This window comes from Sciurus carolinensis, chromosome 2 (assembly GCF_902686445.1).
Source record: "Sciurus carolinensis chromosome 2, mSciCar1.2, whole genome shotgun sequence".
In the NCBI taxonomy this organism is placed as follows: domain Eukaryota; kingdom Metazoa; phylum Chordata; class Mammalia; order Rodentia; family Sciuridae; genus Sciurus; species Sciurus carolinensis.
Window position 1 is genome coordinate 175,794,251 of NC_062214.1, and position 24,664 is coordinate 175,818,914.

General features: G+C 54.3%; 1 protein-coding gene across 2 annotated transcripts in view; it reads left to right on the forward strand.

Annotated features, from left to right (window-relative positions):
• The window catches only part of Adck1 (aarF domain containing kinase 1), a 140,083-nt gene that overhangs the window by 110,270 nt on the left and 5,149 nt on the right, over positions 1 to 24,664 (forward strand). The window contains exons 6-9 of one of the 2 annotated variants that reach the window (XM_047541723.1): positions 1,443 to 1,601; positions 9,028 to 9,144; positions 20,586 to 20,735; positions 22,249 to 22,446. In XM_047541723.1, the coding sequence (XP_047397679.1) occupies positions 1,443 to 1,601; positions 9,028 to 9,144; positions 20,586 to 20,735; positions 22,249 to 22,446 (624 nt within the window). The remainder of the gene's footprint in view (positions 1 to 1,442; positions 1,602 to 9,027; positions 9,145 to 20,585; positions 20,736 to 22,248; positions 22,447 to 24,664) is intronic. The other variant, XM_047541724.1, reaches the window with a different exon arrangement.

Genomic DNA, 24,664 nt, shown 5'->3' on the forward strand with positions numbered 1-24,664 from the left:
GTTCATTCCCACCTGCTGTAGCCAGGGGTGGAGAAGGACGTTGTCAGAGAACTTGGACCTCAGTCTATACCAGGAATCACTAGGGCGATCAGTCAGGTCCTGGCTTTGAATGAGAAGAGGAGGGTTCAGGTGAGAGAGCAAGAAGGCTGCCTTCTGTTTCCCTTCTGGAATTCTAGAACACCTGCATGTTCCTGGGTTCACTGTTGCTCACTTGCCACAGAGATGTTATATGGGAACTCGTGAAACTGTCTCCAAATCCAGGGACTTGGTGGTGGGGGAGCCCGGAACTAAGTCCCTGCCGCTGGAGGGGCTGTGGTGTGCTCTGTGCATTCACACCGGGCTCTTGCTCTCTGCCCCTGATGTTTAATTTCACATCCTTCAACGGAAACCCGAGTGTCAGATAAGTCTTCTAAACCCCCGTTTTCATCACGCCCCCACTCAGGCATCCCGTGGACCCTAATTGCCAAAGGTCCAAGTTTTTCGTCTGGGTGGTCAAATTCCTTATCTTCTGTCGCTCTCGTCCAGACTGTTTGTTCCTATATTCCAATTTAATTTTTCATTGTGAAATATTTTAGAAAGTATAGAAATTCATACAGGTTGAGAATCCTTTACCTTGGAACCAGAAGTATTTCAGACTTTTTTTTTAAAGATTCTGGAATATTTACATATACATAATGAGATATCTCTGGGCTGGGAGTCAAGTCTAAACATGAAATTCATTTATGCTTCATTTATACCTCACACGTACAGCCTGAAGGTAATTTTATATAGTAGTTTTAGTGCACCTGCAATTTGACTGCAGCCCATAACTGCAGGTCAGGTGTGAAATTTCTGCCGTGGTGTCATGTCAGTGCTCGGAGTTTCAGATTCAGGAATTTTTTGATTTGGGGTTTTGGGACTAGGGTGCTCAACTTGAATTAATGAATGCTCAAGTACCAACCACTCAGCTTAAGGAAAAAAAAATGACAGTGATAGCTGACGTACTCTGATGTGCTTTGCAGATGGCGGGGAAGAAATCTGGGGGCAGCAACAAAAGATTTTGGCGAAATGCTTAAGAGCAAAGGTTCTGGAGTCAGGTAGACCCAAGGGGAATTCCGGCTGTGTACGTCCTTGCTGGGCAAATTCAGGAAACTCACATGCACTCTCAGAGCCCGAAGTCCCTCGTCTGCAGGACGGGGACGGTAAGATGTGTACTTACCTACCTCCCAGAGCTGTGAAGGTTCGGTGGGAGAGTTAGTGAAGCGTTTTGTCCAGTGATGGGCATGTGGGGCGTGCCCAGCAAGTGGTCACCGTGGTTACTGCCAGCAGTGGTTGGACTCGGTGCAGTCACAGACATGGAGACCAGGGGAGCTGTTTCCCCGCCCACTCCGGGGGCAGACCCAGGCAGAGGGTACCTCCCTGGTGGGTGTTTGGGGACTGACGCGGTGCTTGACGGATTTCAGGTGCTTGCCCTGGCTGTGAAGCAGCTGTTCCCAGAGTTTGAGTTCATGTGGCTGGTGGATGAGGCCAAGAAGAACCTGCCTTTGGAGCTGGATTTCCTCAACGAAGGAAGGAATGCGGAGAAAGTGGCCCAAATGCTCAAGCACTTTGACTTCTTAAAGGTAAGAGGGACAGGGCGGCGGCCCGTGCTTCCAGCGGAAGAAGGCGGGGGGTGGCGGATTGATTTCTGCTGACGTCCCCCTTGTAGATGGGGAGTTGAGACGGTTCCTTCCTGAGTTTTCTTACTGAGGGTGAATGGTTTGCCACCGGAGACGCATATTAGGCTCTCAAAGGCAAGTTTCCAAAAAAAAAAAAAATTGCCTCGTGTGATTGCTGACCTGCCAGTTCGTGGAACAGATGTTTATCACATCATCTACGATCACAGGACACCGACCGCTACCCGGGGGGCTCTGCGCCCTGGTCTTGGCCTCTGTGGCACGGGGCCATGATGTTGCTGATACGACAACGATGACGGCAACGCTACTGTACCCTGACCCTCTTCCAAATGCATGCATATGGCGTTAGCATTTACTACTGTGCTATACAGTAGTTCTGCCATCACGCGACTTGTGTTCCTAGAAATCATGATGTGTAAAATGGCACAACAGAGGCCGCAGGGCTTATGGGGGAAATGGGCATGGGGACAGAACTCGGAAACTTCCTCGGTAACATAGCAAGGGAAAGAGGACAGGAACTCATAAGGACAGCAGCGCAGTTTAAACACATTTTAAATGGCTAAGAAATACCTAAGGCCATACTTCACAGGGCACCTTGCCTCGAAGTCTTCAGAAGGCTGCTGCTTGTGAGCCATTGTGAGGTGCAGAAGGGTCATCTGACGTGGGGCAGGAAGTTGTAACGGTGGTGCGGGTGACTCGCCACCGCGGGATGTTTGAGGCGTGTGTGCGAGGGTCATTTGCAAGATTGTTGTGAAAAGGAGAATTAGGAATTCCTTAGTGATTGATTGCCTTTGTCTAGGGTTGCTTCTCTGCATAGAACTTCACAGACACAGAACCTCAGGCGTTTCGTGTAATCCCGGGTGGCAGGTTGAGGCTGGGCGCAGCTCCGTGTGTGCAGCCTGGCTAGGGGGTGATGATCAGAACACTCTTGGATGTGTCATCTGCACTGGGACAGTTTTGTGTTTCCAAAACAAGTGTGACAGCAGAACCGCCCCGTGCGATGGAAGGCACTTGGTGTGGGAAGCAGTGTCAGCTGGTGCAGAGCCAGAGCTGGAAGTGTCCTGGGAGGGGGCCGCTCCTGAGTGCCCTGAGGATTCGGAAGCCAGGCATGCCCTTCGCTCAGGGAAGGCTCTGCTGAGGAGTTGGTCTTTGCGGACTCCTGATGTCCCCACAGGGCACGTGGGTTGGAATAAGCGAGACGCATGCCAGCACAGCTGTTATTCCAACAAGTTTTGTCATCTGGGGGGTTCGTATTCATGCGTCATGGGTGTCCCTTAACTATGAAGTTGCGGGGCTGAGACTTCCTGGCTTTCTACACGGAGAGCTGGGCTTTCGACTCTGGAAGCCATTAGCTCATTGCTCTTTACTCAGGAGGCTGGAGATTGTGGGCAGTGGTCAGAGAGCCTCCTCCTGGGGAGGGTGGCGCAGCCCACTGTGTGGCAAAGGCTCTGCCGTTCTGGGCTCGTGTGGCTTTGGAGACACCGTGAGGAAAGGAGGTTGTGCTTATTTGTCCTCCTGCTGTCCAGATTAGAGAGGATTTGTCTCTACCAACCACCTGAAAATCCAGTCGCTCAGGTCACAGGAAGAAGAGCTGTGGCCATCATGCCGCGTCTCCACAGGCTGGTTTTGGTGGAAGGCGCAGCCACGGCAGAAGTTTGGCTCTTGAGGTGCGCTGCGATCGGCTCTGTCTCCAGGCTCTTCGTGTGCTTTCCGTCGCCTCTGTCGGAGTTATGAGTGTGTGAACTCTCTTCTGCATAGGAGTCTGGAAGTGCAGACTGGATCTGGTAACGCTGCCCCAGGCTTGAAGCTCAAGCCACCAACTGGATGAAAACCAGGCTCTCCCGACGAGTGGCCACGTGGACAGGGCCGAGGGCCTCCACTGTGCTTCCGCTTGCCTATAGTGTTTTTCTGTTCGTTATTCTGCATTTATTGGGCATCTTCCAAGTCTGTTGCTGTGCTGGGAGCTGGAGGTCGGCCCCTGCCTTGGAAAGCTTTCCATCAGATGGGGACAAACATACCCACGTGTGGTTGTGGCATGGGTTGTTTCGCAACAGTACTTTCTTTGGGTGGATTCCCAGGAGGAAGTACAGGTCCGTCAGGATGAAGGGCTCGGAGGGCATCTGGAAGTGTTCGCCATACCGAGGGCTGGGTGGTTCTGATGGAGTGTTTCTTCTGTGTCAGGCACTGTGGCAGGTCCCGATGGCGACTCCTCCTGCCAGTCACTGTCCCATCTCACCAGTGACAGCCCTCGCGGAGAGGAGCTTGAGCTACACCTGGGTTTTTTTTGGCTCCACGTCTGGTACTCATCTTGGGGTTCTCTGTTGCCTTTCCCCGGCAGGGGTGCCCCTCAGAGCCAGAACGCTGAGCCAGACAAACAACCAGCTCCTCCACCGTTTCCATGGAAACAGCAAAATCGTCCCCTGGCTGGGGCCCACTCACAACCGCTAGACCCAGACTTGCACGAACAGTCATAACACACGTTTTTGAAACGAGGATGCCAAACCTGGAGGTAATTAACGTACCGCTCTGACCTGCCACCGCCAGAACTCGCACACCGTCCCTGTGACAGCGGCGGGCCCAAGGCTCCCCGGTAATTAATTCTGCCTAAACACATAACAAGCGGGAAGCGAATGTCGCGCTGTGAACCCCGTTCGGCTCTAAAAGCTGGAGATGGATTGCCTCTGCACGCTGGCACCCCGTCACAACATCTGTGCGTAATTAAGCCTCCGCCAGGAGCCTACCTCTGGGCGCGTGAGGCGCCTTCCAGAGCTTCTGCGGGCTTAATGACCTCGCCCTGTGCGGGGGTCTCAGAGCCTCAGACGGCCCTGAATGCAGAGGTGGTGTCAGGGAGGCTGGAGGAGGGAGTGGGGACAGCCAGGCCCACGGTGGAGACCAGGCGTCAGCAGCTCTGGCTCTGGCGTTGGATGGTATGCGGCAGAGGGGGCAGGACAAGCAGTGAGGTTTGTGACTAAGCTGGGGGACATCTGGGGACAAGGCAGGAGGGGAAAAGCCTTGGAGCCGCAGGGCTTGGGATTGAACATATAGAGATGGGAGGGCGTGGGGCCGTCTCAGCAGGGCCTCTCCTCGGTGAGAGGGCGCCTGGGACTCTCCAGGGCTGGATGAACTCCCAGGGATGTGCGTGCCTTTGGAGGAGCGTCATGGCTTCCCAGACTCTCAGAGATGAACCACTCCTGAGGGGTGAGAAGTAGCAGTTAACAGTTTTTACACGCGTCTGCCGCGTTAGACGCTTTCACAGGGGAGGTGCTACGCCTAACCCCTTATCATCATGGGGAAACTGAGGCCCAGAGAGGTACAGTCATTTGCCCCAGGTTGCACAGCTACCAGTGGGCAGATCAGGCTTTAAGTGGAGGCAGCCTGGCTCAGAGCACGCACGTCAAATCACTCTTTTGTTCTGCCTTGGGGATACTTTGGGGGAAAAAATCTGAATTATGGGGAACTGTCTGTGGCATCGACTCAGCCCCAGTGTGAGCGCGAGGCCCCGTGAAGCCCGGGTGGTGTCGTGGGCAGCGATGTTCATCCTGAGGTCGCTCTGTGCGCAAACACAGGGCTCTGCTTGACCGCTAGGACGTGGGGGTGTCGCTTCTGCTGGAACCGCCATCGCCGTTTTACGGGTGGGGAGGCTGGCACTCGGAGAAGCCGCAGAACACACCCGAGGTCACGCGGGGGGAGGCAGAGCCGGGCTGGGCCAGCAGTCTGGGTCCGGGTTTGCACTCTGCTCGCTGGCTCTGGTCGTGGGAAACTGTGGCCCTGGCCAGGGCGCTGGCCCAGATGAGCCAAGCCCGGGACGAGGGGAGGAGCACAGGTCAGGCCAGGCTGGGGCCGAGGCCCGTCAGGGCCCTGGGCAGAGATTCCCTCAATCTGTTCTTCTTTGGGTCGAGGTTGGCCTCCATGCGGGACCTGGTGGAGCCCGCTGGGGGCCTCTGCTCTGTGCAGGGAGCCGGACCTCGGTGGCGAGTGCCCCTCCTGGCTGGTGGAGCCGCTTGGCGTCCGCGTGGTCTTCAGTCACACCTACCCACCCAGCCCGTGGAGTCCCCGCGCATCCCCTTCTTTTCCCAGGTGCCATATTTCAGATCTCAGGTCCGGCGTGAGCAGCTGAAGCCAAGGGCACCTCCCGGCTCTGGACTGGTCATGTGCAGGGAGCGGAGACGTGGGAGGGAAATGCAGCACGCCAGGCCTCTGATGGACAAGCCCAGCCTGGTGCTGGTTCCACGGTGGCCCGGGAGGCCCTGCTGGGGTCTCCCGTCCCCACTGGCCAAGCTTAGGTTTCCAAACAGAGGGAAGAGTAATGGGGAGCCACGAACAAAGCAGCAGCAAACTCACACTCATTTTTTAAGTGTCTCTCTTTTTTTTTCTTCAGAATTTAAAAAATGTGTTGTTTTTAGATATCCATGAGAGTAGTGTGCACTTCGACATATCAGACACACGTGGAGTATGACTTCCCATTCTTGTGGTTGGACATGATGTGGGGTTACACTGACCGGGTGTTCATATATGAGCACAGGAGAGTGATGTCCCATTCATTCCACTCTCTTTCCCATTCCCGTCCCACCCCCTTCCCTTCATTCCGCTTTGTCTAATCCATTGAACTTCTAGTCTTTCCCTCTCCAACCTCCCCTGTTGTGAGTGAACATCTGCATATAAGAGAAAACATTGTCTTTAGTTTTTTTGAGATTGGCTTATTTCACTTAGCATGCTATTCTCCAGTTCCATCCATTTACCTACAAATGTCATGATTTCATTCTTCTTTATGGCTGAGTAGTAGTCCATCATGATATATATATACCATATTTCCATTCATCTGTTGAAGGGCACCTAGGTTGGTTCCATAGTTTAGCTATTGTGAATTGAGCTGCTATAAACACTGATGTGGCTGTGTCACTGTAATATGCTGATTTTAAGTCCCTTGGTTATAAACCAAGGAGTGGGATATCTGGGTCAAATGGTGGTTCCATTCCAAGTTTCTGAGGACTCTCCATACTGTTTTCCAGTGTGATTGCACCAATTTGCAGTTCCACCAGCAATGTGTGAGTGTACCTTTTTCCCTGCGTCCTTGCCAATATTTATTGTTGCTTGTATTCTTGATAATCGCCATTCTGATTGGAGTGAGATGGAATCTCAGTGTAGTTTTAATTTGCATTTCTCTAACTGCTAGAAATGTTGAGCATTTTTTTTTGTGTATTTGTTGACCATTCATATTTCTTCTTCTATGAAGTGCCTGTTCAGTTCCTAAAAGTCTCTTTTTGAGAAATGTTGAGTGAGTCTAAATTTTAAGTTCCAAGTGACAGAGTCACAGATTGCTCTGTTGGCCCAGAATTCTCAAAAGGCAAAGCCCTCAGGGAAGTGGCGGAGCTCAGGATGGCACCTCAATTTCAGTTGGAGCCGTGGTTCTGACCAGTTTCACTTGTGTGTGCCCGTCAGCAAGATGGACAGACTCTGTTCCTTGCCAGCAAGGGAGACTGAGGCCGGTCAGTGACACCAGAGTTATCAGCAGAATCAGGGACAGAAAGCAGGTCTGTGGTCTTGAGGGCCCCTCTCTTGTTGGTCAGTGAGTTTGTGTGGTCATGGGGGGGGGGCGGGTCTTATTCTCCAAAACATGTGAATTGGCTGCCCTTGTTTTTGGTTGTAAGAGGAAACCGGCCCATCCAAACCGTGGGGCCCACTTAGCATTTAGAGATCTCCCTGGCCGGGCGGTACCGATGGGGGTCACCCTGGTGACGTCGCGGCAGCCCCTGGTGCTCGGCAGCCTCTTGCCTGCTCCTGGGGAAGTCTGTTCTCCTTTTGGCTTTTAGGTGTTCTCAGCGTCAGAGAGTTGGAAGTACCCTCTCAGGTAGCCGAAGGCGCATTTACAGTCTTAAACAAACAGGGTACATTTCCTCACACGGCAAGAAGGCTTGCTGCCATGCCTGCCCATACCGTGTTAGCATCTTGACGGTGTCAGGGCGTGCGTCCCAGCTTGTCCTGGGTTTTTTTTTTTCCTCCTCTCATGGTTGCAAGGTGGCTGCCGCAGCTGCAGGAATCACAGTCACTTTCAAGGCAGGAAAGGAAGGGGACGAGTAATGTCACACCAATGTCCCTCATTTATTTATTTAAAACAATTTAAAATTTTATTTGTTCTAATAAGTTGTACGTGAAAGTAGAATGCATTTATACGTTTTGATAGGCCATACATAAATCGAGGATGCTCTCCCCTTTCTCTGAGTATACATATTGCAGGATCACATGGGTCAGGCCGTCATACATATTGACCTATTCCTTGAAAATATTTGATGACTAAAGTAGCTACCTTCGATCTCAGAAAGGAATTACGGTCAAATCTTCCATAAATCAAACTCTGGATTGTAATCGGGGAATATGTACCTGAGGTAATAACGTCTGTTTCCCTCCATTCTCATTCCAAAAATATTAAGAAAATAAGGGCTGGGGTTGTGGTTCAGTGGTAGAGCACTGGCCTGGCATGTATGAGGAACTGGGTTCGAGTCTCAGCACCACATATAAATAAATAAATAAAACAAAAATCCCTTGACAACTAAAAAATATTAAAGATACAAAATGAAATAAAAACCTTCCCCAAATCCCCTCGCCAACTTCTACTTGGTTTGAGATGCCAGAACTGTGTCACGTGAGCAGGCTTATTGTGAGGCTGGCAGGGAAAGTGTGTTCACCCCTGGGAAGGAAAAGCCTGGCAATAGGTGTCGGGTCCAGATCCAGCATTGGGCCCACAGGGGTCTCGCAGGAAACGGGCACACGAAACAGAACACATCAGCTGGTCGAAGTTCCTTCATTCTTTCAGTGTGTCCGACACATCTGTTACCCGGTGAGGAAGCTGAGCTGGGCTGGATACTGAGATACTGGGATACTGAGGGGACCTGAGCTGGACCTGAGCTGGGCCTGGCGGGGCGCCGGGGAGAGGGAAATAGCTTTTTGTTTGTTTGTTTTGGTACCAGGGATTGAACTCAGGGGCACTCGACCACTGAGCCACATCCCCAGCCCTGTTTTGTATTTTATTGTGAGACGGGGTCTCACTGAGTTGCTTAGCACCTCGCTTTTGCGGAGGCTGGCTTTGAACTTTCCATCCTCCCGTCTCAGCCTCCTGAGCCTTTAACATCAGCACGCAGGTGTGAGCGTTTCCTGTGTTTCTCTCCCAAGTCACAATTTAAGTTTTGGCTAGTTTTAGTTAAAACTGGAGGACACTGCGGAAGGCCAGCTGTTCTGTGGCCCCCAAACAGGAGGGGTCTCTGCCCCCTGGTGCAGACTCTGCTCTTCTGCCTAGAAAGAAGCATCTCCCTCTGTCTGTGTCCTCAGCCCAACTTCCAGCCTCCCCTGACGTCCTGACCTTCCCTTTCCTGTCCAGGTCCCTCGGATCTACTGGGAGCTGTCCACCAAGCGGGTCCTCCTGATGGAGTTCGTGGAGGGCGGGCAGGTCAACGATCGGGACTACATGGAGAGGAACAGGATCGACGTCAACGAGGTGGGGCCCGGGGCGCGGCTGCCGCGTCAGGGACGTGGGCTCGTCCGGGCTGCCTGTGGTCTGTAGAAACGGAACGGGAGGTCTTCCCCGGCCATGTCCACCCCTCGGAGCACAGGGGGACCCGGGGAGCCCGCCCTGCAGCCATTGTGTGTCTTTCTTACCATCCGAGCCCCACGGTTTGAGCACTGCAGAGAATAACAGAGTAAATTCGATGGGACGTCCTTCTGCCTCTGTGGGGCTTGGTGACAGTCTCCCCCGGTTCTGCCTCCCTACCCCCTCCCCCTGCCCAGGACTCCAGGTATTGGGTGAAAGAGGGTCAGCGCCCGCTGCCTGCCTCTGCTGTCCAGAGCAGGGGGAGGTGGTGGCCCCGAGTCTCCACTCTGTGCCTTGATCTCAGGGATTGCCGGCTAGTGGGCGGGACTGGCACCCCATTTTCAGCTTCCTGGTCCCCAGGGGTCCCCAGTAAGGAAGGGAGCTATGTCTCTCCACAGCAGTCATAGCTTCTCCAGTTCCTGCACGTGCCGGGGGTGAGGGTTCGCAGGGGATCCAGACGCAGTCCCCAGAGCCTAGCGTGGGAGCCAGAGGCCAACCAAACCCTCAGGCAGAGGAGGGCTGTGAGCAGGACACCCTCACCTGAGGGAGGTAGGGAGATAGAGCTGGGCAGAGAGCAGAGGGTGGGGGGCTTGGGTGTGGAGGTACTGGGGAGCCACTGAAGGGTTTTGGCATGAAGACCCAAGTGCAGCGACACAGTCTACCACATCGCTGGGTGGAAGGGAAGAAAAGGAAGGGCAGACCCAACGCAAGTAAATACTTCCCCGTTCCCTCCCCACCAGGCAACACGTGAAGAAGAGCATGTGGTCCCAGTGGTAAGATGGGCCAGGGAGAAAGCCACACTTGGCAGCAGATGAACCAGGGAAATGGCAGGGAGCGTGGGGTTGCCCAGGCCTCCTGGTGGCTGTGTGGCCTCTGGAAGTGGGGATCAGAATGGTACCCGCCTCAGGGTAGGCCGTGAGGAGTGCCGTGGGGAGTGCCGTGGGGAGTGCGAGTTCCCCACAGACCCCTTAGCACAGGGGTCGTTAGCACCCCAGAAGGGAGCCACATTGTCTTGGGGAGGCTGGGCACTCTCCTTGCCCTGCTTCAGCTCCTTCCACCACCAGTGCCTGGAATGCCTGACACCCAGGCGAGGCCCTTTCGTCCATGATGACATAGGAGGGGGTCTTACCTCCATTTTGCAGATGAAGAATCAGGCTCAGAGAGGTAAGGCAGCCTACCTGAGGTCACTCAGCTGGCAGAGCTGGGGCGCAGGCTCCCAGTTCCACTCCTCCCCTTAGGCCAGGCAGGGCGGGGCCGCAGCAGGGTCCCGAGCAGCTGCTGGGACCCTGCCTGGAAGGGCCTGCTGTGGCTGCCTCAGGTGTCTGGGAAAGCTGGTGTCCCCGGAGCTGGGGACAGAGAACCCATGTGGGGACTGAGGTGTGTGGGTGGCCTCGGGGCCCACCCTCCCCTGAGATGCCAGGGGCTCTCCTGGAGGAGGGAAAGGCAACCCTCCACCTTACAGCAGAGCAGACGGGGGCAGGGAGGGAGGGGGAGACAGACAGACAGACAGACGGCTCGTCTTTCCTGAGGGCGCTGCAGGTGCACAGCCTGGGCTTCCAAAGCTGCTCCCTCCCTGCTGGCTTCTGGGCAGCTGGGGAAGGGAAGGGGACAGGCTGGGAGGTCCCCTCTGACTCCCTTTCCTGCCCTTTGGAGGGGTCTCTGGAACGCTCCCAGGGGTGCCACCCCTGCCGGTCACTAGCTGTGGTGGGACTTGCATCCCAGCAGCACCCCGGACCCACCTCTGGGGTCCAGCAAGCCAAGGCCATAATGGCGTTCAATCCGGGGCAGCTTTGCCTTTGGAGACAAGGCAGACCTGGGACGATGCACGGCCATGTGACGTCGGGGCTTGCTGCTGCCCAGGGAGGGGCCGTGGGGGGAGCGGACACGGGGAGGCAGCCCCGAGGCTGGGCTCCCTGGAGGCTGGGCTCCTCTGCTCCCAGCCGATCCCTTTGCTTATCACCTTGCAGGTAAAGCCAGCATCTGGGCGGATCGAGATCCTTGAATTAGCAGAGGGGTAAATAAGCTGCCTGCCCTGCTTGGTAGGTCTCTGTGAGGCGGGCGTAGGGCACAAGGTTGGTTTGCTCTCTGTAGACATGCAGGACGGGGCTTGCTGGTTTCAGAGTTACTTGGGAAAAACTGTAACAATGATCATAAATGGCCAATAGGTGCCAGGTATGTGGCACCCGATCTCTTCTCCTTACAGAGGTGTTGTAAGGTATGTGATATGAACCTCATTTAAAAGTGAGAAATCTGACATTCAGAGAGGTTGAACCACTTGCCCAATATCACACAGCTTGCAGGGGCAGAAGCAGGATTGGAACAGACTGCCAAAGGCCTGGATCCCCTCCCTTTCCATCTCCCTCCCAGAGATCTCTGTTGGGCTGCAGTGGCGCCTGCAGTCAGTCCCCTGGCCGATGGCTACGTCGGTGACTACACCGGGGATCTGGAGAACTGGTCAAGCTTTGCCGTGGCCCAGAGCTGGGTGCGAACACAGCCCCTGCGCCTCTGGCTCACAGCTCCGTTTCCTACAGAGTTTTCCAAGAGGGTCTGCGAGGCCGTCAGCTAAGACGCAAGCAGGGCCTGGGGTGGGGCCTGGGGCCGGGTGGACCATGGCTCCCCTTGTGCAGGTGAAGGATCAGAGACTCCGAGAGGGGAGGCGACTCAGCGAGGTCACAGATCTCGGCTGCACAGCCAGTGAGCTTTCACACGAGCGGCTCGCCTCCTCACTGTGGAGACGAAGCCACCGTCATTTCTAGCTCCCTGGCAAGGCCCCCACATTCCGTCCCAGTCGGCACCCTCCTGTGCCCAGAGCTACCGCTGCTCTGACGTCCGTCGCTGTGACGTCTTTGGCCCATTACTGAACTGCACGTAAATGGAGTTGTGCGGCTTTGGGGTCTGGCCTCTGTCACCAACCAGGCGTGGCCCCCTCTGGATTCTCCATCTGCTCCACCGACCTCTGGCTCCGTCTTTGCACACGGCCCTATCTTAGTTTCTTAAGCCCCTGGTCCGGGGCCTCTGGGGTTCGTGTGCCTGGGAGGCTCTTTGGTATGTCGTGAAACTTCCCCCGACGGAAGTCTCTGGCCAGGCGCTCCGCAGTGCTGCCCCTGACCACCAGGGCAGCGGAAGCAGCCAGGGGACAGGCTTCTCTCAGCAAAAATAGATCTGTTGTGTGTCTCACCAGCCAGTAGGAAAGCCACGGGCCTCGCAGGATGAAAAGTTCCCGGTGCCTTAAAGTTTCAAAGGGGCTCCAGACCTGCAGGTGTCAGCAAGCAGTCCTGGGGTGACCGCCCTCCTGAGGGCAGCCTGGCTGTGTCCCCTGGGGAAGGAAGGGCAGGGGACAGGCAGGAGGGGCAGGGCACCCAGATCGTACTTCAGGACCTGGGGCGGTGGCGTCTTGGCTGCGTCAGCTGCTGCCTCTGCTGGAAGGTGGCTCTGGAAGGGATGCTTCCCAATGGCGCCAGGGCCCTGCACCCCACTTGCTGAGTCAGCATCGCTCGTCGGCAGAGGCTGGCCCACCCTTCAGCACCCCACTTGTAGGGATCTGAAGACTGTTCTGAGTGGCCAGTCCTGATGGACTCGGGGAAGCACCGGGTCAGGAGGCAAAAGACATAGGTTCAAGCTCCAGTCCTGCCAGGGGCTTGCTGTGTGAATGTAGGTAAATCACATGCCCTCTCTGATCCTCAGGGATTTTTTTTCCTTTCCTTTCTTTCTTTCTTTTTTTTATATGGGGTGTCTCCGTGTTGCCCAGGCTGCTCTTGAACTCATGCTCCTCCTGCTTCCTGAGTGGCTGGGATGATAGTGGTCATTCTTGTTGAGGGTGTTGGCCTAGCTGACTCTACCTGAGGGTCCTTTCTACTTGAACTTTTACACAACAGGAATTCTTCAGCTCTGTGGGGCTAACACGGGTTCAGGCCCATCTGTTTCAGAATCCCTGGGAGAACTTACTTGGCCCTGCCGGTTCCTGGGACCACCCCAGCCTTACAAATCAGAATCTGTTGGCCAGGTTGCAAAAGGTGGCAGGAAATGCGTTTTTAACAGACCCTCTGCGTGGCTCAGACTCCCTGCAGCCAGGACCCCCACCCCGACATGAAGCCAGGGGCTCCGGCACCCCAGGCGAGCCACCCGAGCTGTGCCCCCTCTTGGATACCCCCAGACACACGGCAGCCCTGCGCAGGTACTCACCTGCCGGGGGCAGGGGCCCTGGGAGCCAGCAGCCTGTGAGGGCCCTCTTGTTTGTGTCTTACCCAGAAGCAGATATTAGCGAGGGCCCGACCCGCTGATCATATTTGCCAGTCACTTTAAGAGCTGGCGACAGCGACTGTCATTGATCTCATTAAAAGTAAAGGTCGTGCGGGAGTCTGCTGGATGGAGCCTCCTCAAGCCACAGAAGGACTATTGATTGCGGAACCTTTATCGAAGGTTAATTGGATTTCAGTGAATGTGTGTTTAAGACCCTGCCTGGGCCGAGGCTCAATTTAATTGGCATGGAATTAGCCAAGAGAAAGGTGACAGAGTCGGGACGTAGGGGCGGCAGGGACAGATGACTGGGGACTGGTGGGCAGACGCTGTCTGTCTGTGAAGGCTGGAGGTAGATCCAGGGAGGGGGCCGGCCCTGCCGTCGGGGATCTGGCTGTCATCACGCGCTTTGGTTTCGTCCCCTGTTCTCGGGATGGCGCTCCTGTGTGTAGGGTGCCCCTCGGAGCCTGTCTGTCCTCTTCTGTCAGGGATGGGAGGGGACCTGGGGACTTAGCTGAGACGTGTAGTCTTTCAAATGATCCTTCAGAACCCCAGAGTCCCATTTTCAGGATTGTCGAGGTCACCCGAGCCTCCCTGGGGCTCAGGGTTGATGAACAGGAGTCCCCCATTGCCAGCATGGGGTTCCGTGCCTTCTAGCTTGCTGAGTTCTCTCTCTAGCCGACTACTCCGAGGTAAAGGCAGTTTTGCTAATCTCCCTCTCTGGTTGTTCATGGCCCTTCCTCTTTTTCGTTGGGGTGGGATTTCCCTTAGTCATGTTAGAGGGCTTGGTGTCAGTGGCCTGGGTCCACTCTGCCATGTTTAGCTAGAAGCCCTGCGTTTTCTTCTCTCCCCTCCATTTAAAGTCCATGCTACGTCCGTCTGGGAGCAGTGAAGGTTTCAGCCCATGTTTTGTTGAGCACCTACTATGTGCAGCTGCACATCGCTGCTATGATAGAGGGGTGGACCGAGTGTGGCAGAGCATGGGAGCTTCACGGAGGCTGGGGCTGGGCAGGAAGGGGAGAGGGTTTCAGAGTCAGGACACCGGGGTTGCGTCTGGCTCTGGCGTTCATTGGCCAGGTGCCCCAGGGTAACTCACTTGTAGTCTGAGCCTGCTCGTCTTTGCAGCTGAAAGGATAACAACATTTCTCAAGCCTGTGGTGTGAACTTTGCAAGCTGTGAGGCTCTATGTAGAAAGTTATTTATAATTCATAATTCACGAGGGTCTTGTTCACGGAGGCATGTCCTCCTCCACAGACGCTTTGAGAATCTTCCTGGCTCCTTCCCGGTTCGCCAGCCTCTGGTGTCTGCTAGAGGTGGAGCAGTAGGCCTGTGGCGCCCCCTCCAAAGCCACGCCAGGGTTCCTGCCTTTCCCCTGATTCCCTGTGTTTCTGCCACTGCCACCCCAGACTGAAGGGGACATGTTGGTCAGCACAGTCCCACCTGCTGGGCCTTCCTGGCTCTCTGGTACCTGCAGATGCACGAAGACCCCGGGTGCTGACATCACTAGAAAGGGGACCCCTTCCCCCAGCTTCTGTCCATCCCTTCTGGGAAGCTTATGGGTCTTAGGGGGGCCCAGGTGCTCAGGATGGGCTCCTGGAGTTTTATGTCTCCACAGCAGAGGTGTCGGGAGAGGCCAGTGTCCCTTGGAGTCGACCTTCCTGGATTCTGGCTCTGACTCTGCCGCTTGCTAGCCATGTCACCTTGGGGAGGCTACTCACCCTCTGAAGCCCCAGTTTCCTCTTGCAGGTGGGCTATAGAGAGTGACCCAGAGCATCCTCTGATGACGGAAGCCTCGGGCACGTGGCGCGCTGCCGAGCCCGAGGAACAGACTGGCATCTCAACCCTCAGCCTGCTCCGTGGTGCTGCTAGCGCAGCGTTTACTGAAAAGCCGGGGAAACAGGGAGGGAAGAAGCCCCTTCCCCATTTTTCATATTGACCCTGGTCAGGTGGAACCATATGCAAATCTTTCTTTGGAGTGAGGCCTTGCCCAGGGCGGAGGAGGCCAGGCGTGAGCAGCTTTTCCTCCCTTTCTCTGTCGTCCAATAGCCATGGCTCCTGGGACCCACTTCCGGCTGGGTGACTTGAGTGTCTGGCTGGAGACCCAAGCAGGCTTCTCGGCCTTGTGGCTGCCCCATGCCTTGGCCTCAGGTGATGACCACATTCAGGCCTGGCCCAGAGGAGCTTTTGCCAAGGTGCATAGAAGGCCACGGTCCAAGCCACCTCCTCTGTTGCTGTGACTAGCCCGGCACCTCTGCTCTCTTCCTCACGACCTCTTGCAATACCACGTGTGGCCGGGTGGCTTCTAGCAGCCTCATTTTTGGGGCTTTTGCGGTGATCTGGTCTGTGGCCAGAGGCCTGGGCAGAGCTGGGGGAAGGGCAGAGGAGGTCTGAGTGATCAACCTCGTTACCCTTGACGTTGGCTGCCTGTGTGGTTACTAGCCTCCTGCAGCAGCAACCTCCCGTGTCTTTGAGATCTTGGCCTTGCTTCTGAGACGCCCCCCAGGAACATAAATAGACTTTCCCTTGGGGGTGGGAATAAATTAATTCATGCAATTATAAAATAATTAAAGTACTTTCAGCCAATTCAAGTTTTGAGGAAAATCCAAAAATAACTCCTTGATTTAAATATTATTTACTAAATTAATTCTTTACTCAGCCTTTTTATAGAGTCCTAGTTTCCCCTCCTTCCCTACTGTTAGAGAATAAAGGCGCTGCATAATTACTGAAATCACTTGTGAGTGGCACATTCTTTTTACATGGAACATTTAAGAGACTTCTCAGCGACTTTTTTCCTAAATGGCACTGTACCATGGCTTTAGTTGGCGGTGTGGTTTCAGTTGCCACCCGTCCAGGATTGCCCAGGAAGATTCTTTTCTCTAAGGGACACCTTACTGGGTGCTGGGGGGATCTTCAGCAGTCTTTGGGACCGAGTGGAGAGGCAAGGTAGCCTGACCCCTGAGCACCTGTTCCATGGGGTCCAGTCCCCTGGGTCTGGATCCCTGCATCACCAACTGTTGAGAAAGTGACCAAGCTTCTTATTTTTTGAGTTTTCAATGTTTTCATTAATGCATCATAATCATACATAACAGTGGGCCCACGTGACCTACTCACATTGCTCGTAACCTTATTTGCTCCAATTCATTCCATAAGGCCTCCCCTCCCCCACCCCCCTACTTCTGTTTATTTACGTGTTTCATTTTTTCGTGATCGTACCTGTGAGATCATTGTGGCGTATTGATACTTGCGTGCAGCATAAGTGACCTCGCCCCTTCCTCTTTTTTGTCTCACTTCACTGTTTCCTGGGGACCACGACCGGAGTGCTGGCCTGGTCCACATTAAGTGCCCACAACGGTTCCTGGCGCAGCCTGAGAACTGCCGTCGCTCTGGAAGGGTATTGCTCTCTGTCTGTATGTGGATGCTGCTGCCGTCAGTGGGACCAGGGCCTCGTTAGGGACACAATCGTCTGTTCTTAAGCAGGAGACACAGCTGAAGTATATGGGAGGGGCGGGAGAGAGGGTGGCTGCCAGGAAGGGCCTTAGGTTTCTCCTGGGGCTCTCAGTGCCTCTGAGAGTCGGACGGGGCTGGCCGCCCGTCTCTGGACAAAGTGATTCCCAGAAAGACTGTTGAGCACAACTCTGAAGGATGTTTAGAGAAGTCACCCCAAACTGAGAACTAAGGCCCCGAGTGTGGTGTAGCCTTTTCAAAGTCATTCTTGGGCCTTGTTCAGCCAGCCCTCTGAGGATTTTTTAATATCCAGGGACATGTACTTTTGTTTGACTTTGTTATTGACAATTAATTAAGGGCTCAGACTGAAGTCATACATCAATGTATAGACCTTATCCAGTAGACATGCAAATAATTTCTGTCCAGTAGAAAAGATAACCCCAAAGGTTGGTTTTTTAATGCCCCACAGGACAATAACCAGTTTGTATTTCATTCAGGAATCTTAATCTCTTGTTCCTGTTTAATCCCCTTAGTTACCTGCTTCCTCAAAATTCTTTTTGAACTGGCTGTACCATCTCCTATGCTCCCTTATTAATGACTTTTCAAATCTTTCATGCATGTTGTCTATTTGTATGAGCCGTGTTTTTAACTTGACAATTACACCTTGACAATGATGATCAGTATTTTTTCCAAGTTTAAAATAATAAACTACAGCACTAAAAACACCCCTCTGCCCAGCAACATTTGTGTGTCCTGTAGTAGGCAGAGGGTTTCCTTGTAGGCAATCGAATTTGACCTTGACTCTCAAGATTTTAAGGAAGTGGAGCAGATGGTCTAAGTCCCACTGAACAGCTAAAAGAACTTAGACTCAGACTGAGGAAGGAGTGACTCACGCCCCAGGCGACCCATGCCCAAAGTGGCAGAACCAAGATGGCGCCAGTGTCCAGCTGTTGGCATAGGCTAGTCCCCTCCCCTTTCTCTGCCTTTCGCATCTGTCAGTCCTGGTGACCTCTGGTTAAAACAGCAGACCCTCAAATGGGAAGGCACCCAGGGGGAGGCAGCTGGACGGTGTGTTGAAATGGGGAGGGTCGCTCTGGGGGCCCTGCTGTCGTCTGTGGGCGGCAAGGGCAGCACTCCCTTACCCCACAGCAGCAGTGGCCCCCTGCTCATAGACAGCTCCCCAACCCGGTCTCTCCCTAGGGGCCATCTTTCAATGTAGTAATAAGGGGCCCAGAGCGATTAGCAATATTTTAGAAAGCTTAAGGGATATCATACATCTCCTGGTGACAGGTCTGCCCAGACTAAATGAAATGTCATTTCTCTGCTTTTTTGGCTGAAATTCCGTCAGCTCAGTCTGGCGGCGCTGCTTATCTTGGACTGATCAGGAGCCCTGATTGGACCTTATGTGCGTCCTTGACAAATAAAAATGAATGATTACTTAATAAATGCAATTGGCTTGGCAGATACAGCTTCTGGAAGCGTGGCTGCAGAAGCTTCAAAGAGCCCAGCAGGAGGGGTTCTTGGTGGCACAGAGATGGAGACTAACTGGGAGACAGCAAATGGTGGCCCTGGGACACCTGCACCTGGGCTTGTCTGGGACCTCGAGCCGGGGCGAAGCTCTGCTCATGTGAATAGACACTGGGCACTGGGGTGTCCGTGGCTTCCAAGGAAAATGTCAGCAGGAGAGCTGGTGTGGCTTCAGGGCAGGGGTCTTAAACCTCTTCCTCTCTTCAAAGGTGTGATGAAACCGAGTCCACCCACCTCCCAGGGGCGTTCTGAGGCACCAGTAGCAACACCCACAGGGGCACCTGGGAGAGGCCCCTAGGTCACAGGCACGGTGATCTCCTCTGCCTCAGAGCTCCACTGAAAAGCCCAGAAGGAGGTGTGGCCCACACAGGAGGTTTTCTGGAAGGTGGTGGGTTGAGTCCTGGCTCTGCCTCTTGCCAGCTGTGGCTGAGTGAGCCTCCGGGTCTCGCTATAATTCTGCCCACCCGTAGGGCTCTTGAGAGGGACGTGGGCTGTTGTTTCTAAAGCATGGTTCTTCTTGATCGTTTAATGTAGTGATGAAACCAGTCAACGCTCATTGCAGTTGATTGGGTTTCAGAGGAGATTAATGGGGTTAGGATAAGCATGAAAGGTAGGAACCGCAGCATCTCAGAAAGCCACAAAGAGGTGAGGGTCTTGCCTAAGAGTCAGTCGCATGTGTGGTGCTGTTATAAGCAAGTGCATACATAATAAAGTCGGTCTATGGTATGTAAATGATGCCTTAATATAATAAAGCTGTTTAACAAAACAGAGCCCGTCCCTGCTGTTCAGGGGAGTTTATGATGGTGGGCTATATGGTCATTAATCAAATAATCACACAAATAATTTCTTGCACTATGAAAGAAAATCACAGCAACCTATGAGTGTATGGTGAAGAATCTCTTCTAGCGTGGGAGGTCAGAAATAGGTTTCCCCAGGGGGGCAATGCTGATCCAGGCGGGAAGGAAGAGAAAGCCTGAACCTGATGATGGGGCAGTAGCTTGAATGCTTCTGGAATAGCATGTGCAAAGGCCCTGGGGTAGGAAAGCACAGGGGTCAGTGGGAGGAGAGAAAGAATGGATGTGACTGTGGTGTTGGCATGGTGCAAGAGGAGACCATGGAGGAGGCAGGGCCTGGTGGTGCCGGCCTTTGCAGTTGAGGAAAGACCCTAATCCCGTGCTCCCTACTCATGAGCCCTAGCTCCTCTTCTCTGGTTGGGATATGTTTGTTAACGACCATGGGGACCAACTGAGGCCAATTGAAATGCCCAGGGCAGCTGGTGTCCTGAGGTGCCAACTCTCCGGTTGAGCATGTCTTTGCCCCTGGAAACCTGTCGACAGGACATCTCTGGGCCTGGGTCTGACTCTATTCAGCAACTGTTCCCTGACTGCAAAGAGGCTTTTAACTTTAATAAAAACGGGAGTAGAGATAAGAAGCTGCCTCTGCAGGGAGAGCAGCAGTGACAGGATGATTTAAATGGCCTCTCCAGTGTCATTTCTTCTGTGCAGACATCATAAATCAGATTAGCACTGGGCACCGGGGAGGGGAGCGGGAGGCGGGAGAAAGGCCTGAACTCGGCCTGGCCGGGACCAGCCCGGCACCGGCAGGGTGGCCCCAAAGTATGCGCAGCGGTCATCTGTTTCTGATCCTCAGCCCCAACCCTGTTCCCTGGCAAAGGGACGGGGGGGTGGGACAGCTCTCCTGCCCAGCTTCTCACCCGCTCCCAGCCGTGGGGAAGGAAGAGGGGCTGATCAGAGAGCAGGGAGAGGGGCGGGCGGTGTGGGGTGGAGCGCTACAGCCCCTGGCCAAGTAGGAGCAGCCGTTCTCCTCCAGGACCGTGCTTTGAAATCACCTTGGGGACCTTAAGAAAACCCTGGTGCCTGGTACCATGCTGGCACCATCCGCAGCATTTCCGAGTTCCTGGTGACGCTCATGTTGGCTGGAGTGAAGGATTGGATTGGAGTTCGTTGCTGTCCTAAATGCAAGAACTATGCCATCTCAGATCGACACTTCCAGCCCCACCGCTCAGGCCTGCCCAGTCCTTTGGGTCTCTCTTGAAAGTGACCAGATTGAGGGACCAGAGAGGAGGTCCCTGAGACGCGTGTGAATGGAGCAGGGCTCCCACCCGCCTCCTTCCCTTTCAGATCTCCTGCTCCCTGGGCAAGATGTACAGTGAGATGATCTTTGTCAACGGCTTCGTGCACTGCGATCCCCACCCGGGCAACGTGCTGGTGCGGAAGCATCCGGACACTGGCAAGGCAGAGATCATCCTGTTGGACCACGGTCTCTACCAGGTGGGGGAAGCCTTTCCCACCCAGCCCCAGGGCCTGGTGCTGCCTGCGGCCAGAGCTGGCTGATATTCCCCACTGGGAAGTGGGCAGTCAAGGTAGCCGGGCCCTCCCATCCCCAGGAACCATCATTTTGTGCACCTCACTGTCCTAAGAGCGCTGTGAGGTCGGCCACGCCTCCTATACAGGCTGTCGTGATGAGCAGACAGAAAGGTGCTTGTGTATGTGGCTCCGTCTCCAGGGAACTGCAGGCTCATGCAGGCCTGGGTGGTGAATTGCCCGGACAGGTTTCTGGGGAAGGGTAACTGCACACTCAGCCCCTGGAGGATGTAAGACGTGGTGGACAAGGTGGTGTGGAACTAGTGGGCTCTAAGATCAGCAGAGTCCTGCTCTCGTCCAGGATTAAGGCAACCCCCACCAGCATATCAGGGAGGACATTTCCCCAACCACATGTGACCTGGACAGTGAGGATTGGTTCTTCCCATAACAGGAAGCCTGGAAGGTGATGGAGCTAGGTGAACCATGGGCTTCCACCTGGAGTCGGGACATTCGCTGCCAATCTGGGCCTCCAGGCCTGGCTTGATTTCATGGGGATGGTCCTGGGAAGTTTCTCCACGGTCTTCGGTTCCTTCCCTCTGGGCCCTGATTCTGTGTCCCAGAATCTTGGTTCCCTCTAAAGGCTTCTCGAAGTAGGATACATCACGTGTAGTTAGGCTAGCGTTGGTCACAAGGAGTCTCTGAGTGAGCGATGGCCCAGACACAAGAGAAGTTTAATTGCGGTTTTGGGTGTGGCAGAGGAAGCAGGGCTCTGCTCCCTGGGTCTCCCTGGAGGATGTAGCTGTCAGCCAGCAGCTAGGGAAAGGACTCAGAGCGGCATGCGTGGGAATGCTCTGGGGACGTGGGGCTTCTGCCACATCCCGCCAGCCAGAGCTCAGGCATAGGGCCACATCCAACTTCGAAGGAGGTTGGGGGAAGAAGAGGAAACGATAGGTTTTGGTGGGTGGTTAGCAATCTCTGCCTCTTCTGAGTGATTCCAGGTCTTGCCAAATACAGGTTGAACCTGCTGAATCTGAAATTCACAACGCTTCCAGACTCAAAGCTTTTCAAGTGCCATGACACCATGAGTGGAAATTTCCATGCCGTGAGACTTTGTTTCATGTACAAAATTATTAAAAATATTGTATAAAATTACCTTCAGGCCGTGTGTCTGAAGTGCATGTGAAACAAACGAATTTCCTGTTGGGTCTCCTCCCCAGGATATTATGTCTATGCATATGTTCCAAAATCTGGAAGCACCCCAAAATCCAAAACACTTCTGGGCCCAAGCATTTCAGATAAGGGATATTCAACCTAGAGCAGCTTTAACTTGGGCTTTCAAGAATGACTGAACTTGAGGGGTGGAGCAGACACGGGGAGCCTGAGTCCTCACATCCCCTAGCCCGTGGTAAGCACTGGCCAGCGGGTTAGGCCTTCGGTGGGGAGAGGCGCTCAGGTCCCGCCCCCACTGTCCTGGCCACAGGTGCTCACGGAAGAGTTCCGCCTGGACTATTGCCACCTGTGGCAGTCTCTGATCTGGATGGATATGGAGGGCGTGAAGAGGTACAGCCAGCGCCTGGGGGCCGGGGACCTCTACCCCTTATTTGCCTGCATGCTGACAGCCCGGTCCTGGGACTCAGTCAACAGGGGCATCAGCCAAGCTCCAGTCACTGCCTCTGAGGTAGGTGGCCCCCCGCCCTCCCTCTCCCCTTCCAAGCCAGGGTCTGAGATGGACTGGGGGGCTACGTGTGCATGTGGGGAGGAGAAGGCACTGGATGAGAAGCAGGAGGGGAAGAGACCGTGTCCCTGTTTGGAGGAGGGAAAGGGGAAGATATCCCCCTGCCTGCCCCCCGCAGGCCTTAGCAGCCTGGAGCAGAAACGGGGTCGTGTGGCCATAATAACCAGACTTTTGTGCTTTTGCTTGGACTGGCTCATGTGAGATTTTAGGCTTCCTTTGCTTTCTCCCCAGGACTCTGGCCTCCTCAGGGACTGTCCCCTTCCTAAGTCTCTCCTGCTGTCCTTTTCCGTTTAGGCTTCATGCTCGGGAGAGCACTTCACTTCCCCATGTGGGGAAGCGTCCCCCAGCAGCCCCGCTCACCCCGTGACCTGCAGACTCTTTAGTGAAACAGCTTCTTTCGCTCTTTATTTGTTGCTCCTTTCTCCGTGGCCTGGACAGGAGCACATGAGTCTGAATGGGAGACAGATCCTGGGAACACTTCTTCCCCCACTCCTGCCTGCCTCTGTCCCCCTGGCAGCCTTACAGGGCAGGAGACTTCTGTCTGTCCATTCTGTCCATTCCCAGGCCCAGCCATGCTGGTCTGTATCTCAGTGATGGACAGATATGGACTCCAGCTGAGGCCTCTGCTCAGCAGGGGACAGGGACCCATTTACCACGTTGGAAAGCCTGGGCTCAGGTTCTGTCACCTCCTTTACCTGATGTCACGACCTTGGGTGTTCTTGTCACCCCTCTGGGTCTCAGGGTCCTCCCCTGCATGCTGCTTTGTGGTGGGCAGCTTTAGGACTGGCTGGCTCCAGCATCTCAATGACGTCTCAACGGGTCCATCGCTCTACCTCTCAGTTCCCCTTTCCTCCAGGTTGACATCATTCTCCAGCAAGTTGGTGGCAAAGTTGACATCCTGCTTTTCCAGGCTCCACAGCCCTAAGCTCGTCTCAGAAGAGAGACAGCCTCCTCCTTTTGTAGAACAGGGACAGTGGCGCTGATGATTCTGATTTAGATAGTGCCTGCAGACTGCCTCCCAGCAATTCCTGGGGTCATTCACTCAGCCAGCATTTGTTTTCGCTGGATCCTGGGCTTGGCACCGAGGATCCTGTGACCTGCAGGCAAACAGGCCTTTTGTGTAATTTACACTTTGGTTGAGGGAGACAGACAGTAAACAAGTGAACAAACAAGCAAGTGGAATAATTGCAGGTCACAGGCGCTGTGGAGGGCCATATGCCTAAGGGGTGGGCAGGTGTCCAGAGAGGACCTTGAAGAGGAGCTGGCGTTTGAGCTAAGGCACAAAGGACAAGAAGGGCACCAGCGCCAGGAAGAGATTGAAGGAGGCATGCGCAGCACACTGAGGCCCAGGGGACTGAGTCTGGTGTGGTCCAGAGTGTGGGGAGGAGGCTGGTGGAATGGGAGGAATTTGGAGTGCTGGCTGCAGAACTTCCCAGGGCACCTCACACGCCACAGAAAGAAGTTCAGATTCATTCTCAGTGTAAAGCAAAGCCTCTGACGAGCTTTAGGCAGAAGGAGATGCTCAGACCCACTATTTAAGTGTCTGTCTGAAATGGGGTGAGATGAGCCATGGGCGTGGGTTGGGAGGCGGGGCCAGGCCTCCAGTTGGACATGATGGGAGTTAGATCACGCTGTGGCAACGAAGGTGGAGCCCAGAGGGCTTTCTCTAGGACTGGAGGCGGAGCAGAGGAAGTGGAGGAGTCAGGTTGCAGCGTGGCTTTGGGGATGAGTTCTCAGGTGGGAGAGGGGAACCTTTGGGAAGGGCATATTTGGGGTAGGGCTAGTCACTGGTTCTCTTGAGCAGATAGGGATGTCCCGGGACACGAAGACTGGAGCTTAAGGAAGAGGTCCGAGTTGGGGTGTAAATTTGTGAGTCTTTAGCTGAATGAGGTCACGCAGCCCATGATAGGTACTCAGTGAAGGACTCGCATATTCATTAACTTAAGATGGAATTTTGTGTTTGCATTCTTACTCCTCCATAAAGACCAGTTTAAAAGCCAGTCCTTTGAAGAAATTGAACCTCCAGGAAGCCTTTCCTTTCCCTCTTTGTAGAAAGTCACCCATCGATACTTGATTTGCTTGTGAAGCAAGTACCTCACAATCTCTTGCGGTTACCTGTCTGCACATCTTAGCTCTCTAATTACAGGGAGGGTCCATGTCT